Source organism: Balaenoptera borealis, assembly GCF_965194805.1.
Source record: "Balaenoptera borealis genome assembly, chromosome: 17".
NCBI lineage: Eukaryota > Metazoa > Chordata > Mammalia > Artiodactyla > Balaenopteridae > Balaenoptera > Balaenoptera borealis.
Genome location: NC_138876.1, coordinates 8,114,992 through 8,132,086, shown reverse-complemented (window position 1 = coordinate 8,132,086; position 17,095 = coordinate 8,114,992). Strand labels below are relative to the sequence as shown.

The 17,095-nt window shown below is 52.3% G+C and overlaps 2 protein-coding genes across 4 annotated transcripts in view; one reads left to right on the top strand and one right to left on the bottom strand.

Annotated features, from left to right (window-relative positions):
* Positions 1 to 17,095, bottom strand: part of NDRG1 (N-myc downstream regulated 1) — a 98,922-nt gene that overhangs the window by 16,497 nt on the left and 65,330 nt on the right. The gene's annotated exons all lie outside the window — the stretch shown is intronic.
* CCN4 (cellular communication network factor 4) overlaps positions 1 to 17,095 on the top strand; it is a 39,069-nt gene that overhangs the window by 10,965 nt on the left and 11,009 nt on the right. The window contains exons 2-4 of one of the 3 annotated variants that reach the window (XM_082363778.1): positions 5,837 to 6,116; positions 12,366 to 12,626; positions 15,843 to 16,036. In XM_082363778.1, the coding sequence (XP_082219904.1) occupies positions 5,837 to 6,116; positions 12,366 to 12,626; positions 15,843 to 16,036 (735 nt within the window). The remainder of the gene's footprint in view (positions 1 to 5,836; positions 6,117 to 12,365; positions 12,627 to 15,842; positions 16,037 to 17,095) is intronic. The other 2 variants (XM_082363779.1, XM_082363780.1) reach the window with 2 other exon arrangements.

The window sequence follows — 17,095 nt, the reverse complement described above, 5'->3', positions numbered from 1 at the left end:
CTTAGTGCATGTGTGTGATGGGAGGATGGAGGAATGAATGTATGGATATGAATGTGAAGGAATGATGGAGTAGGGCAGCATGGTGATAAGTCCCTCTGGAGGGACACTCTGGGGACACTCAGAGACCCCTTCCCAGCGGCGAGACTGTGAGCAAGTTACTTAAGCTCTCTGAGCTTCAGTTTCCTCATCCGTAAAATGGGGGTAAGACCATAACTGCTCATTAGGGCTGCTGGAGGATGCTGTCATCATTACTATTTTACAGATGAGGAAACTGAAGCTCAGAGAGGGTGAGCACGGCCCCAGGTCACAGAGCCTTGGGAAATGGGTTCCACTCACTGCAGATGCCCTGCCCTTTCCTCCTGGTCCCAGGGCCCTATTCATCGATGAACCACACACACTCTCAGAGGACGGTGAGGTCCAGCTCCATCATCGATCAGGATGATTAAGGTCTCAGGGTGGCACCCCACCACGGCCAGCCTCCTGCTCTCTGCTCCCATGCCTACCACGATTCATTGTTGTAAAAATGTCTTCCTTCTTAATTTTAATCTGCTTGAGTTTGTCCAATAAATATGATTAAATGGATTGATTCATTGCTTTTAACCTGCCTACTGATTACCCTCCTTGCCCAGAGGGTTAAGTAGCAGACGTGGTCTTAGTCCATTTGGGCTTCTATAAGAAACCACACACTGGGAGGCTAACAAACAACAGAAATGTATTGCTTATAGTTCTGGAGGCTGGAAGTCCACGATCAAGGCCAGCATGGTCACATTCTACATGAGGACCCTTTTCATAACTGGCATCTTCTCATTATGTCTTCACATGGTAGAAGGAACCAGGGAGCTCTCTGTGATCCTTTTTATAAGGGTACTAATCCCATCCATGAGGGCTCCACCCTTATGACCTAATCACCCCCGAAGACCTCACCTCCTAATACCATGACCTTTAGAGAGGTTAGAACGTCAACATATAAATTTGAGGGGACACATTCATTCAGTACCCAGCAGACACTTAGGGGTCTTATCATGGCAAGCTGCTCCTTTTTTATTTCTTTCTTTTTTCAGTCTTTCTCACAAAACAGTAAAAGCAAAGTACATCATTTTCCATTAACTACATGAGGCCTGCTTACCAAAAATGGTGTGTTTTCTGCAGGTTGGCCTGGACTGTTTTGTGGAAGGCTGATCAAGCTGCCAGCAGGTTAGGCATGTACGTGCAGTTCTAGAAAAGTCTTGTTAAGAAAGGAAAATGGCCTAGAACCTCCCCATCGTACCCTCCCCTGGCCCAGTTCTCTAAGACGAGGGTTCCCATTCTCACAAGAATCACCAGGGGTGCAGGTCAACATATAAATTCTGTGCCCAGCATAGAAGAGCTCAAGCTGAATACTCCAAGTAGGCTTCAGGCATCTGTATCTTAACAAGGTCCTTAGGCAAGTGGACCCTTCTCACCCTCGGCTGCATTCAGTGCCCAGGATTCTGCCCAGACCACTTCAGTCAGGCTGTCTGCGGACAGTGGCCGGGCATCAGTGTTTATCAAAGCTTCTGGATGGTTCTAACATGCGGCAAAGTTTGGGAGCCACGGTAGGAAGTGACTGTGTGAGGTGCTGCCCTGGGGTCTCTGGGATGGAGGTGGGCAGTGGGCTCAGCCCGGGAGCTGAGGGGCTGAGCAGGCAGAACCAGGCAGGAGCCTGAGCCCTGGGTGCCCAGCCCGGGAAGCATCAGGGCACAGCCCCCTCCTCCTGTCTTTCCTGTAAACACAGTGGTGTCCGCGGGGAGTCCACAGCCAGAAGCACCTTGTAAAAGAGACTCTTATGTGAACAAGTGCAATTTGGAAGTACCCAAGGCTGTTCTTGATTCTCTTGGCTTTCTCCAGACGATAGATATTCTCCTTGCTTTCTGATTGTTTTCCTTCCCTTTTTTCACCCTTAGCTTCTGCTGTTATAAAAAATGCTGTAGCCCCATAGAGCAGTGAGTTTGCAATAGTCCCTGTATCATGACCAAGGGCAGGTGGACATGCAGTGCCATCTTGAGTATTCAAGGTGGCTGACGCGCGCGTGTGTGTGTGTGTGTGTGTGTGTGTGTGTGTGTGTGTGTGTGTGCAGTCAGTTTCCCTGGGGTGTGGGTGCTGGACAGAGCAGTCGGGATTCAGAAGGTCATGCACCAAAATGAGGAGTCCTCAGGCCTTGGGGTCTAAAGGTCTTCCCACCCCACAGCTCTCATCAAGGACCTTCTAGGGAATGGGAGATTTCCTACCACTAGATGGCGCCAACAGCAAGGGCTTGGCTCAGGGGAACCAGAGCTGCTCCCTCCACTGCCCCTCTGTGCCATCACCTGCTTCCCTCATCCAAGAGGGGGCCTTCTCTGCAGCTCCCCTTGAGGAGCTGGGTGCCCTGGGGCTCCCGGCATGTACTTGGAAAGGAGGCTTCCTTCTGGGGAGCTTTAACTTGGAATGGAGACAGCAGGATGGATAGTAACCATGTGGAGGTGGTTACTATCCAGATTCCAGCCCATCCCAGCTCAGCTCAAAGTGTCCAGACCCCTAAGTCCTGTGCTGGGCTGTGTGGGTGCGAGGTGGGGCGCACAAGCAAGGGAGCGCAAGGGCAAAGTCGTGCTTTCGAGCGTCTGCCCTTTGCCAGGCCTGCATACACAGTGCTTCTGCATACACAATGCCTCCACCCTCCCAACAGTTCCCGAGGGGGCATTATTGTGGCCATTTCACAGATGGGGATGTTGAGGCTCAGAAAGTTTGTCCAAGGACACACAGAGAGAAACCACTTCTGTCTCGGGTCCCATACTGTTTTCTTGACACTCAAACTTAGAGCAGAGAAAAAAGCTTCCAAGATGGTAGATCCTGAAAAATCAAGGGACACCAAAGCCCCTTAGAGTCAACAATTCCCCATCCATCCATTCCACCAGGCGACACTTACACAGCCCTGCTGTGGGCCATGAGCCGTGTTTCAGGCCCACAGAGAGAAGTAAGGCACAGACCCTGCCCTTTACAAGTTCACATTCTAGTGGGGGAGGCAGCACCCCTAATACAACTTGGGAAAGGCATGGAAGGCTTCCTGGAGGAGAGGGCTTTTTTACTTCCTCTGCCAAGAGTAGGTCTTGTGGGTGTAGAGACTGTCAGAGATGGTCTGGGGGATTCCTAAAGCTCCAGGCCTCCACTGTCACAGACTGACAAGGAAAAGTCTCTCTGCATACAGTCAGAAAGATGAGGGTGTGTGAGTGTGTGTGTGTGTGTGTGAGTGTGTGGTTTCATTGATATGGGGGTTTGGGGTTTTGTGTGTCACGTTGTGTTTCGAGGAAAAGCAAACAAGGGAAGGTAACCTAAATGCTTTCCAGATGAGCACAGACCAGCCCTGCCAGCCTCCAGAGCAATCTGCTCCCCACCAGCAAATCTGCCTGAAACCAAGCCTAGAGGTGACAAAAGCCTCAAATCAAGGTTTGCATTTTTGACTTTCAAAGGCCCTTAATGTGTCAAATCAATATTTACTGCACTTGTTATGTGCTGAGCACAGAACCAAGAGCCCAACTAATCCAACACTTCAACCTGGACCACCTCTCCTGGCCTCTGGTTCTCACAGCCAAGCATTCAAGGAGGCACATCACTCACCTCGGCAGAGAGCTTCCTGCCCTGGTAGTCAGAGAGCTCCTGGGGCCGCCCTGGTGCCCGGCGCTCCCACACAGCCTCACGTTGTGATCAGTCACCTCTAATGTCTGTCTCTCCTATAAGCTGTGGTGCCACAAGCACAAGACTTTTTTCACTTCATCTTCAAATGCCTAAAACTTAAGAGAGACGGTGAGCTAGCTCAGCAAATGTTTGTGGAGTGACTGAAAGAGCCCAGAGGGAGCAGAGGTAAAGGTCCCAGAAATGAGAGCTTGGAGAGTCATTTGTGCCTAGGCCCTGACGTGGGCCGTGTCATCCTGGATGTGTCCCTCTGCCTTTTGGGTCTCGGTTTCCTCCTCAGGAAAAGAAGGAATCTGTCGGAATATCTCAGCATCTATTGTTCAAAGAATGAAGCGCAGATCTGTAAGTCCACAGGGCAGGCTCTGGTTCAGGACGGAGGAGCTGGCCCGTGGGGCACCCCGCACAAGCCCTGGCTCCACCTCCGCTAACCTCAGAATTCAGGAGCCCCAGACAGCAGGCTCCCCAACAGGGACCGCCACCTGGGGTGGGAAAATGCAGCCTCCACTCTCCATCCTCAGGCAATTCCCTTCCTCCCTGGGCCTAGGTTTCCTCCAGTATAAAGAGTGAGGGGCCAGGAGGGCCGTTCAGGAAGGCAGCTGGAGGGGCCGGGCGGGTGACTGGATGCCTGAGATACAGGCAGTTGGGAGCTCCTAATACCGGCCGGCGTCCCAGAGCAGCCTCCCGTTCTATCTGCCTGATCTTCAGCGCAGGGAGGGCTCTTTGGGACGTCTGTCTCCTTCTCCTCTGGCCTGTTGTCCTGTCCATCATATTTGCCAGCATAAAGATGAATATATGGGCTGGGGGATGGGAACGGCGTTCTGGGGAGGAGTGCAGGTGGGGGAAGTGGTGGAGTGGTGGTCCGTTACCCTTAGCACAAAATAAGACCCCTCTCTGCATGGTCTGCAACAGCAACAAGAGCATGACTCCCTTCCCTACGGAGGCAGAGCAAGGCAGCTGCAGGAACTATGAGGCTGGACACCGCTGCCACCCACTGCAGCCCTTTCCTGGGGCTCAGAGGGGAAAGCAGAAGGGGAAGGAGAAGGAGAAGAAGAGGAAGAGGAAGAAGGAGAAGGAGAAGGAGAAGGAGAAGGAGAGGGAGAGGGAGAAGAGGAAGAGGAAGGAGGAGGAGGAGGAGGAGGAGGAGGAGGAGGAGGAGGAGGAGGAGGAGGAGGAGGAGGAGGAGGAGGAGGAGGAGGAGGAGGAGGAGGAGGAGGAGGAGGAGGAGGAGGAGGAGGAGGAGGAGGAGGAGGAGGAGGAGGAGGAGGAGGAGGAGGAGGAGGAGGAGGAGAAGAAGAAGAAGAAGAAGAAGAAAATTAATAAAAATAAAAATAGCTGCCTGAAACCCGATGTTAAATATGCATATCACTTATATGTGGAATCTGAAAAAAAAAAGATACAAATGAACTTACTTACAAAACGGAAGTAGACCTACAGACATAGAAAACAAATGTATGGCTACCAAAGGGAAAGGGGGGTAGAGGGATAAATTAGGAGTTTAGGATTAACAGATACACACTACTATATCTAAAATAGGTAACTAACAAGGACCTACTGTATAGCACAGGGAACTATACTCAATATCTTGTAATAACCTATAAGGGGATATAATCTGAAAAAGAATTTACATATATGTGTATGTGTCTATGTATGTATGTATAACTGAATCACTGTGCTGTACACCTGAAACCTCAGTGGAGAGGGTAGATCTTTAGGACGCAGAGAAAAGAACAACCGGTTGAAAAGAGCGATGGGGTGTGGGCCGTGCCTCACAGCGTGACTCATCAGAAGGCATTTACTCAAAGCTGTAGCTCCCTCATCACTAATCGAGGCCAACTCACGGACCTCCCAGGCTTCGGGATGATCAGAAGGGAAGGAAACACCCACGGAGCTCAGAGATCTGACATAGAGTCTGCTTCCTGCCCCCCGGCCTACCAGCTGGGGAATTCGGGCAACTGGCTTCAGTCTCTGAACTCCGGCTCCTCCTATGTTTGCACTGAGGAGAAAGGAGACGTCTGGCTATTAAAAGCATGGTAGAGAAACATAATTTCGCGTAAACCTTTTGAACACCATGAAGATGGGAAGGTGACTGCAGACCTTTGGCCTTTGAACCCCTTACCTGGCAGCTCCCTTTATGTCTGCCCTTCCCCTGCAGGCCCTCTCTCCAGCTCCCGCGGCCACGGTCTTCACCCCGGCTCGCCTGGAGGACACCCCTGCACACCCCCAGTTCTGCAAGTGGCCGTGCGAGTGCCCGCCATCCCCGCCCCGCTGCCCGCTGGGGGTCAGCCTCGTCACAGACGGCTGCGAATGCTGTAAGATGTGTGCTCAGCAGCTCGGGGACAACTGCACGGAGGCTGCTGTCTGCGACCCCCACCGGGGCCTCTACTGTGACTACAGCGGGGACAGCCCGAGGTACGCAGTAGGAGTATGTGCACGTAAGTGACACCCCTCACGCACCATCCGGCCAGCCCCCAGCACCCCCAGCTCGGGCCCAGGGCCCCCCACCCGTTGCCCTTCCTCTGGCCTGGCTCCAGTTCTGCAGTAAATACCCCCCCGCCCCCTAGCCCAGGCCATGATTAGAGGCCAGAGGCTGGGCTCTTCCTGAGGAGGGAGGGATGCTGCATTCCTCTGGCATCCAGAACCTGGCTGTCTTCTCTGTTCTCCATCCATGGATGAGTCCAGGGAAGAGGGATCCCCAGTCAAGACCTAAGCCTGGTTCTGTTTTCTTAGTGGTAGAACTCTTTGCTGGATGCCCATGACCTCCCAGGGGCACCAGGACCCTGCAGAGCTCCAGATATTTCAGTAATATTGTAAATTAAAGTAACATGGTTTTAAAACATTTAGTAGCCTTGAAAGAATAAAAACCAGCAGCCTGAAACCATCCCTTCCTACCATCCACCCATGTACCTCTGGTTACTACAGTCACTTTTAACTTTCAGCCCTTTCTTCTGGTAGTTGCAAATACTCAATACATGTCTTCTGTTATATATTGATTGGCTTGAAATATCAATTGTGGATCATCTGTGAATGATCCTATATGATAGCTAATGTCTGAGTTCCTTAATACCAACTGACATCTCCCCCATCTTCCAATATCACCGTCAGGTTTTTGGTTATAAACCACTATTTACAATATTAGGATTATGTAAATGTTTTTCACTGTGACATGAGATAGTGTACTTGTTTGAATTTCCTTTATTATGAAGTCTTTTGTTTTTCCTGGGGTTTCTATTTGCCTTTGCTTTTTCTTTACTCTTTGTCCTTATAATAGCCCCATGCCGTGGGAGAGGCTGTTTGTTGTTTGTTTGCTCTTCACAGGGTTCTACCATTTCCTTTGTTGTTCTCAGAGACCTCCTTTCTGGGACTTTCTGGTCTCCTGCTTCTATCTGGACTGTTATTCACTTAGCTTGAATCATCTAAGCATTTATTCAAGATACCTGATCCAGCATGATGAAAAGAGGTGACTAGGCATCATGATGCAGCAGCCTAACTTCTGAAAAGTTACACAAAGCCTCATAAACCCAAGAACTCCCTTCTTCCCTTAATGCTGAATCAAGCTTTCCCCATAACTGTGATTCTAATACACCCCACTGCATATTCACACACAGCAGACTCTCTCATCCTCAGTTAACCCATTATATTTCCTGAAGTGGGTTGTTGATGAGGGTTATGCACAAAATTCCAAGTCAAAACAATCATGGTTAACTTATGAGCACTTTCTGCTCTTTTGACCTCAGTTCATGCCTCAACTTTCATACCAAGTCATCTGTCTTTAGCGTTCCAAGTAACTACCATTGATTCTGACATCTTTCCATTTTTTCCCCCTTTTACTGAGACTCATTATTAGCCCCACAAAATTCTGTTCAGTGAGAACTTGCAGATTCCATCTGCATAGAATCATCTGACGTGTTGGTTAAAAATGTTATTCCTGAGCCCCACCCCAGACTTACTCATTCCAATTCTCTGGAAGTGGAGATAGGAATCTACAACTTTAACAAGCTCCTTGGGCGATTCTCATACTCAGGTTTGAGAGTGACTGCTAATGTATATAGTCACTCATATACTCTCTCCCTGTACCCAGGTAAGGAAACCAGGCTGAGCTTTCCTGCAGTAGAATCCCCTCCACGTCTATGAGACTGTCTCATCATTTCTTTCCCCTTTTACAGCTGTTCTTTAAGGTCATTAAAAGGACATTCATTGTGACTATACGATTCTCTAAAGTTGCAATGACATCTCACCACGTGCCAGGCACCACAACTTTATAGACATTCTCTCATGGACCCATAGACTGTACAGACCCTGGAACTGCTTTTCCTGCCTGCTTTTACCACCAGGGGCTTGGAAACCCACCTTCCCAATCCACCCCCAGCCCTCTCTCTTTATATGTCAGCTCCTGCCTTCACTTGGCTCCTTCTCATCATGAGTCTCTATTTCCATTCCTCGTATTTGAAAAGAAGACTGTGGTTTTCAGGAGACTGTAATGAGTACTACACTTGCCAAGGGTTCTCTGGTCATATAGGTCTACAGACACTGGAACGAATAAGGTTCAATAAGTGAAACAGAACTTTTCAGAGGTTTTAAACATTCACATCCATTGTCAAATTCCAAAAAGAGAGCTGTCATAAGAAGACTTTTCTTTTTGAACTTATTTGCACAGTGAACACGTTTTCCAGGCAGATTTTTACCCAATCACCCACCTACCCCACCACACACACTCACTCAGATACACACACAGCATGCATACATGTGCACACACACACACACACTAAATTCACCAGTGTTCTACTGAACATCTTCCCGGAAATGCTGCCATAGTGTCTGAATTCATGAGACCCTAATGCAAGAAAGAAGAGAGTCCAGGGTCTGAGGCGCTAGAGAGGAAGAGGCTTCGGGGCCAGAGGAGAAAGAGAAAGAAGAGTTCCTCCACACACACAATCTGTCAGCAAATGGCCAACAACCAATGGACGATCCCCAGGACAGGCTAAATCTGTCCTTCAAGATGTGCGTGTAATTAAGCCAGGACAAGGAAATAAAAACGAGCAGCTGCAACACTGGCACAAATAACTCAAAGAGACGATCACAGGGATTACGGAAAACTAGTGAATGCAAGTTTTGGCCACTGAGGCCAGGCAGAAAAGTGAGTTTGGTCTGATCCAGTCTGCTCAGTTTTCAAGTGAATCCAGAAAGAAATCCAGATTTGTGTACGATTTGTAAATGTTGGCAACACATTCAAAACTCTTTTTAAAAACACTCCATGGGCCAAACTAAATACATCTGTGGGCCGAGAGTGACCTCTGAATTAAACTGTTTGGCTATTTTGGTGGACAAAACATGACTCTGCATTCAATGCAGCTGGGTCAGGATTGAGGGCAGTGTGGTTTGCTGGAAGGATCATGAAATTTACAGGCAGACAGACTTGGGTTTTGCCTCCTGGCTCTGCCACTTACTGGCTACGTGACCTTGGGCACGTCACTTAAGGAGCTTGATCGAACCAGCTTCGCGTGGGGGTTGAGGCTGAAGCCTAAAATGTGGTCAGCTGCTCTTGGTGACTATCTCATGTGCTTCAGCTTTCCTTTGTAGAAGTTCCCTTAGCCTTGTCCACGGTCATCCTCAGAGTTTGGGGGCAGGGCTGGTTCCAAGCTCAGACTCTCCCATCTGAAGAGGGAGGGAGTACAAAACCCGCGCATGGTGTTTGGAGCTTGACAACCTAAGTTCAAACCCCAGTGCCGCAACTAACTAGTACAATGGTTTTAGGAAAGCTGCTTAACCTTTTTAAGTGTCAGTTTCCTCATCAAGGAAAAATGCAATGAATGAATAATGCCTACCTCTCTGGGTGGTTAGGATGTCGAGTGCCTGATACACGGTAGAAGCCCAATACAGAGTAGGTTTCACCCCACCTGACATCCATCCGTCTGTCCACTGATTCATTCACACGGTGAACACAGGTTAGTGATAATACAGCAATGGGGTTACAAGGCATGGCCCACTGTCCCTGTTCCCAGGCAGGTGACAGTCCTCCAGGGGTGGGGCAAGGGGAGTAAAGGTCCAGATGGCACAGCAAGGTGACTTGAGTTCCTTGAAGTCCGTCAATAAAATGAAAGCCCACCAGTTCATGCCTGGACTTGCAAGTCTGAATGGTGAAGGAAACTCAGCCAGCTTCCCCATCTAGCCAGGACCTGGTCCTTCAATTAGTCAGAAAGAAATCGAATCAGGAAGGGGTGCCAGAGTCCGCTGATGGGACAATCCACAGCCACCACACATGCCATCCATCCCTTGTCCCCATCCCCTAAACCTCCCAGGAGACCGTGAACAACTTCTAGAGGCAAAGGTTCCCAATCCTGGCTGCAAACTGGATTCACCTGGGAGCTACTAGGGCAAAAAAATAAAAATACTGAAACCCAGGTCCACCCTCATATACTGGAGCATAGTGTGGGCATCAAAATTTTAAAGAGCTCCCCTGGTGGTGCCATCGTGCAGCTGGTGTTGAGAACCACTGTGCTAAGGGCTCCCGGCACCCAGCACTGCCCTTTCCACCAAATGTTCCCACACAGAGGGGCAGAGACGGGCTTCAGCACTCCTGTCTCCCCCTCCACCAATACACACGCGCACACGCACACGCACACGCACACACTCCCTGGAGCAAGAGGGCGCCGCCAGGGGTGACTCAGAATGCAAAGATGAGTGATTCACCCAGTGCTTCCTCTGCTTTGTTTGGTTTTCCTATTTCCCCTCCTTTACCGGTGTCTGGTGGAAGGAAATGGATGGTGGAGTCAGAGCCCGCAGGCTTTGGGAGCAGCTCCATCAGTCACCTGTTGGGTGACCTCGAGCACTAACCCCACACCCCCAGTTCCCGTCTCTGCCAAAGGAAGGAAACAAAGCTCTCCTAGGGCAGTCACTGCGAGGACCGCATGAGATACCAGATGGGGCCTGGCTCCAGATCAGAGGGGCAGAAAGTGCTGGTGCCTTTCCTTTCTGTACGTTCTCCGGCACAATCACCTCCCAAGGAAACCAGCAGTCACTCCAATATTCCCACAGGCTGCCCTCACTGCTCTGCTGAGCCGAGCTCTGTGGCCTTAGGTGCGTGATTCAACACCGCTGAGACTCAGGTTTGCTGTAGGTGAAAATGCAGGTGATGATGTGGTATCGTTTCCTTATGGGATGAAGTCAGCAATACAAGGAAGCCTAACACAAAGCAGGTCAGGCAACCAAGAACCCTCACTCCTGCTGGATACAGGGATGATGATGATGATGATGATGATGATGATGATGATTCACCTTCAGGTGGATCCAGGAGATAAGCTGGAACTCTTGGCAGACCAGCCCTCCTCGGGTGAATGCCCTTGCCGCCCTGGGCTCTCTGCTTGCACTTCCAGACACTGCCCTCAGGGTGGGACCCGACATCAAGGGTGGGAATGCTGGTGGGGGCCCAGCAGCCCCAGATCTCTCCTGGAACTCCAGGCTTGCAGAACCAGCTCCACATGGCCACTCTGATGTCAACCGGGCATCTCGTGTCTAGTGAGGAACTTGAGTCCACCCACCCCAACCTTGCTCCTCTGAGGACAGGGAATCCCTCTCCTTCCAGGCTCAGGGCATAGAACTAGGAGTCCTTCTTGATGCTTCTCCTCTCATCCTCGCATCCTATCTGTCAGCGAGTCCTTCCAAATATACCCAGAAGCTGAGCCCTTCTCCTCCTGGCTGTCCCTCCCTGGTCCAAGCACCACCACCTCTTACCTGGATTCCTAGTGTGGCCTCCTGACACCACCCGTACCCCATCAGTCTGTTCTCAACTCAGCACCACGAGTGTTTTTGTGAAACATAATTCATATCACTGATTCAACAGTGACTCATTGAGCACCTACTGTGTGCCAGCCTCAGTTCTAAGCTCTAAGAGCTTTGTATTTTCCGCTGAGCCTCCAGGGAAGCCCCCTCTCACTTCATCTCCTGCCTCCTGACTTTCTCTCACCCTTCCCTGCCCTCTCCCACATCCCAGGCTGCTCCCACCTCGGGCCTTCCCGCCTACAGCCCCTCCCTGCCTGGAAGGCTCCTCCCCCAAGACCTGGGCAGCTCACCTCCTCACCTCCTTCCCACCTTTGCTGAAGCATCCTCACCTCCGTGAGGCTTTGCTTGCCCACCTTGTTTAAATCTGCAAACCATGCCCCCCCCCCAAATCCCATCAACTGCTTTACTGCCCCCATCAGCATTCTAGATGGTCCGTTGTCTTTCCTCTGTCCCTCACTACAATGTAACCTCTTCGAGGGCGTGGTTTTTTGTCTCCTTGCTTCACTACTAAATCCCCAGCACCTAGACGACTCTATAAATTTGCATTGAATGAACTGAGTCTTTGTTTCAAAGTGTTCGAATTGGCTTTACGTCTCGTCTGCTGGGCTCAGAACCGTGACCCTGGAGGCAGAAAATTGTCAGGACCAGGTTTTGTGCCACCTGATGGATAGGACAAGGGGCTAGCCACACGGCTCCCTGTCCCGGCCTCTCACCCCGCTCCAGACTGGCACTGCGGGTTTCTCCGCGGGTTAAATGAACTGGCGCTCCCAGGGGCTTCACACTGCTCTGCCTTCGCCCCTCCCGTACGACGGGAACATGGGGGGGTGTGGTCCAGCGGGGGCGGGGCTGCCCTGCGGGGGGCCGCCGGAGCCCATCTGCCTGACCCTCGGCGCCTGTGTCCACAGAGGTGGTCGGCGTGGGCTGCCTGCTGGACGGCGTGCGCTACAACAACGGCCAGTCCTTCCAGCCCAACTGCAAATACAACTGCACGTGCGTGGGCGGCGCGGTGGGCTGCACGCCGCTCTGCCTCCGCGCGCGCCCCCCGCGCGTCTGGTGCCGCCACGCCCGGCGGGTGAGCGTGCCCGGGCGCTGCTGCGAGCAGTGGGTGTGCGACGACGCCGCCAGGAGGCCACGCAAGACGGCGCCGCGCCACACGGGCGCCTTCGGTGGGTGCCGCGCACGGGGGGCGGGGCGCAGGGCGCGGGGGGGAGGGCGGACCCTGGGGTCGGGGGTGGGGGGGGCGGACCCTCCCGGATCTCTGACCGCCCACCTGTGATTGACAGGAGCCCCTGGCCCCCAGTCCCCAGTCCACCACTCAAGAGCGGTGTGACCTTGGGAAAGTCACATCTCCTCCGGGACCCTATTTCTCCGCTGGTAAAATGGAAATACGACCACCTGTCCACCTGTCTTATGGGATCCTCCATGCGTAAAAGGAGGAAGTGCTTCGTAAAGAAGGAAGCAGACACGTGCGGTTCCTTATTCTCCTACTAAGGAGTTTAGGAGGGGAGGGGTGGAGGCGGAGGAAGGACCGGTGTGTGGGTACCTGGGAGGAGAGGCTTGAGCAGCAGGTGGAAGGGCAGAGAGGGAGTGGATGGCTTCCCGCTCACTCTGGGGGATGGGTGGACAGGTGAGACTTCAGCCAGGTAAGCCAGGCCAGAGGAAGCTCCGGAAACAGAGGACAGGGACAGACCTGTTCGTTTCACCCACAGCTTACATGAGCCTAGCCAATGCCAGACACTCAGCTGGTACCAAATCGATGTTCGTCATATGGATGGATGAATGGATGGAGGGATGCATGGATGGATATATGGGCTGAGGAGACCTGAATTGGGGCAGTGGGAGCAGAGGTATCAAGGAAGGGACAGATGCGAGAGGAACTGGACAAGTAAGACTGAAGGGCTCGGCGTCAATACAACGGGTGGGGGGAAGGAGAGAGAGGAGTACAGAGACTCCCGGGGCTCGTCATCACTTAGGACACAACGCAGGGAGCACTTCTGGGGAGGAGAGCCCCCTCGCCGGAGACAGGTTGAGGCTGAGGCTGGGTGCCCTGCCCATGAGATCACCCAGAGGAGCATCCTGCGGGGGAAGCACTGGAGGAGGGAGATGGGGCAGAGAGGGACCTCTGGAAGTCTCCGGCCTAGAGCTGCTGATGGCCGAGGGGTAATGTGTTGGGGGGGCCTGGGGCAGAGGTGGGGAGGGGCTGATGTTTGAGGGAGGACAGAAGAGGAGACCAAGGGGGAGACAGAGAAGGAGAGCCAAGCATGTAATGGGAAAACCAGGAGGGTCTGATGACATGGAAGACAGCAGATGAGGACACTTCTAGAAAGAAAGTGTCCACCAGGCAAGTGGACATGAGGGAGTGAAGAAATGGCAATGGAGTTTGGGCGTTCTGAGGATACTGGTTGTTTTTTTTAAAGTTATAAGTGCGTGAGACTGCTCAGAGAGATTGCGTAGAGCAGGGTTTCTCGACCTCGGTTCTGACAGCATTTTGGACGGGATCATTCTTTATAGAGGGGACCGTCCTGTGCTTTGTAAGAGGAGGCTTACATCTGGCCCCCACCTACTAGATGCCAGTAGCGCCTTCCAGCCAAGTAGTGACAACCAAAAATACCTCCAGACATTGCTAGTTGTGACCTGGGGGGCAAAATTGCCTCGATGGAGGACCACTGATGTGGCCCTGCGACACCACCATGTAAGGTGTGAGAGAGAATGAAGCTGAGGAAGACAAATCCAAGAGGCAGGACGGATACAGGAGAAAGAGGGTTTCAGAAACCAAGTGGGGGAGGATTTCAGAGAAGAACAAACTGGACAGGAGAGGGGAGGGGAGGGGAGGCGAGGGGAGAGGGGAGTGTAAAGGCCAGAATAGAGACCTGTCCCCAGGCTGCCCGCCCCCGGGGGTCTGACTGGACCAGGAAGGAAGGTGGTACTGCCACCCCTACAGTTCAGGGATGCACAGCCTCTCTGGATGGGGCTTGGCGTGCCCCACGCGGGGCTGAGCAGCCCCCTGAAGCAGCAATCCCCTGCCCATGGAGGAGGTGTCCGGGGAAATTCTGTCCCCAGCAGGCCTCCCAGGGCAGAGCACAGGAGGGTCACGGGGTGAGGGTGCAGGGCAGCGGCTGTCTGCCCATCGTGTCACTGTGTGTGGCCCGGTGACCCCGTTCTGACTGAGCACAAGCAGAGCCCCTGCCGAGTGGCTGACCCAGAAACCAAAGCCCTTTCATCCTTCTAAGCAAATCCCTCCCCACTGCCCTCTCCGTCCCTGCTTGCAGCTCCAGCTCATCCCAGCCCGGACTCTCCTCTCTTCTGTCCTCTTTCTTTCTTCTGTCTTGTCCGTCCTCTTCTCTTACTCATTTATTCCTGCATTCATTCATCCGTCTCCCCTGCACACCTACCGTCTCTGCCCGTTCCTCTCTCTGGTTTCCATGCATGTGTGTGCTGGGTTGGACTGGCTTCCTCTTCCCATCTTTCTCTTGGGTATCTTGTTGCATCTTTCTGTGAGATCTCTCCTTGGTCTTACTGGCTTTTTACCTGCCTCCATCTCTAGCTCACTCCATTTTCCATGTTCTGGATGCCAGGATACATGCATTGATAGAACCAGCCAAGAGTTGGGGTTCAGTTCACATTTACTGAGGGCTTACTAAGGGCCAGGGACAGCTTGAGCGTTGTCACATGTCTGAACCCATCTTTTCTGTCCCCAGCCTGGGACAGGAGGGAGAGAGGTGCTACTGTCAACCCCTCTGACAGGTGGGGACACGGAGGTGGGAGCTATTTTATTGGAAGCTATCCAGCTGCTAAGTGTTGGTGCTCAGAGCTGAACCCAGGCCATTTGCCTCTGAAACCTGCGTGTCCCCTTAACCACGATGCCCGCAGCATCGCCCAGATGAAATACTAGTACTACAGTGCAGGCACTTCCCTTTGACCTTCCCCACATAATATAATCTCTGCAGGGGCAGGAACAGTGTGTTTTAACCTTTTATTCCCAGCACCTTGCAGATGCCTGATGTGTACTCAGTCAATATCTGGACCCTTTTATTGCCGTACCAGCCCTGCAAGGCAGATGTTATTGTTCTAGTGAAGACCCTGAGGCCCAGAGTGAGTTGTCTAGAATCACACAGCCTCTAGGTGGTCAAGCAGGAATTGAACTTAGGTCCACCTGTCTCTAAAGATGGTCCTCCCTCCAGAGAGGTATAAGGAGCTCAGAACGGTCCTCCTCTCCCTGGGAAACTATGCTGGTTAGAAGCCACCTTGCCCTCCTGTGCTGAGGGACAGCCCACCTCTCTCCTGCCTGAGGTTCAGGGACCCCAGCCCTTAGGGCGGTGACGACAGGAATTGGGGGCTGACAGAGACTGGAAACTCACAGGGCATCTGGTTCCCATCCGCAGCGGTCATGGATCAGATAGAGCCATGGCACAGGAACTGCATAGCCTACACCAGCCCCTGGAGCCCCTGCTCCACCAGCTGCGGCCTGGGGGTCTCCACCCGCATCTCCAACGTCAATGCCCAGTGCTGGCCTGAGCAGGAGAGCCGCCTCTGCAACCTGCGGCCGTGTGACGTGGACCTCTGGCCACACATCAAGGTGGGTCCACCTCCCAGGGTGGGGCAGGTGTCTCGGACGTAACAGACAAGCCTGGCTTTGAGCCCAGATCCTGAGCTTGCTTGTGGGGGGCTGTTTGTATAATAATTAAGCCCACGTTGTAGCAGTTTCTTGGGATAACATGTGTCACTGGGTTGGTGGGTTGTGAATTTCACTCAGTGGAAGTGGTGACCATGTTATTACAATCAAGGTGACTCTGGAGAGATCCCAGGGTCCCTCAGAAGTGCTCTCCTGTGGTGATTCCAAGGACCCCTCACCGACTGCTCCTGGGCCAGCCCCCACTCACGTGACAGCCACACGGGGCAGTAGGGGACAGCGGGACTCAGGACTGCTGGAGTCAAATGCCCATCTGCTGCTGACTGCGTGTGACCATGGCCAATCTCCTTGCATCTCTGAGCCCCAGTCCCCTCATTGGTAAAACACCAGAACTGGTCTCAGACATCCCTTCCAGCTTGGAGAGTCAAACATAATTAAAATAAAGGATCAAGGGTGTAGTGACCACAGTAGACTAAGACCCGGTCCTTGGAGTTAGAAATGGATCTGATTTGCTTAACCCAGGACCTCCTTGCTAACGCCTTAGGACTGGTCATCTGCCTTGGTGTCACATGAAAAATAAAGAGAAAGAAAAACTCAGCACTGATTCCATTTGGGGAGCATTGGTGGTTTCTTGAGAATGCTGAGGAGAGGGTTGTCCACCAGACAAGACAGCCTAGCTTCCCACAGTTCCTCCCCTTGTCTCTTTTTCCTCTCTGATTATTTCCCCTGCCCTACTAGCCTTTGTATTCTTGGTGCTTGGTACTCAGCAAACATCTCTTAACTGAAAGCATGGAAGGGAAATTTACCAGCAACAGGACAAAGAGGAGCAGAGTCCTAAGCTGGGTGAATGCACGGTGCTTGCGAGGTAGAGGTGGGTTCACCACCGAACTAATTCACGTCCCTTGCTGTTGGCTCATGCTTTCCACCCAAGTTCATTTCCATAATTATGTGCCTAGGAGAGCTCTCGGATCAATCATACAAGCCTCAGACCCACCCCACATCGCC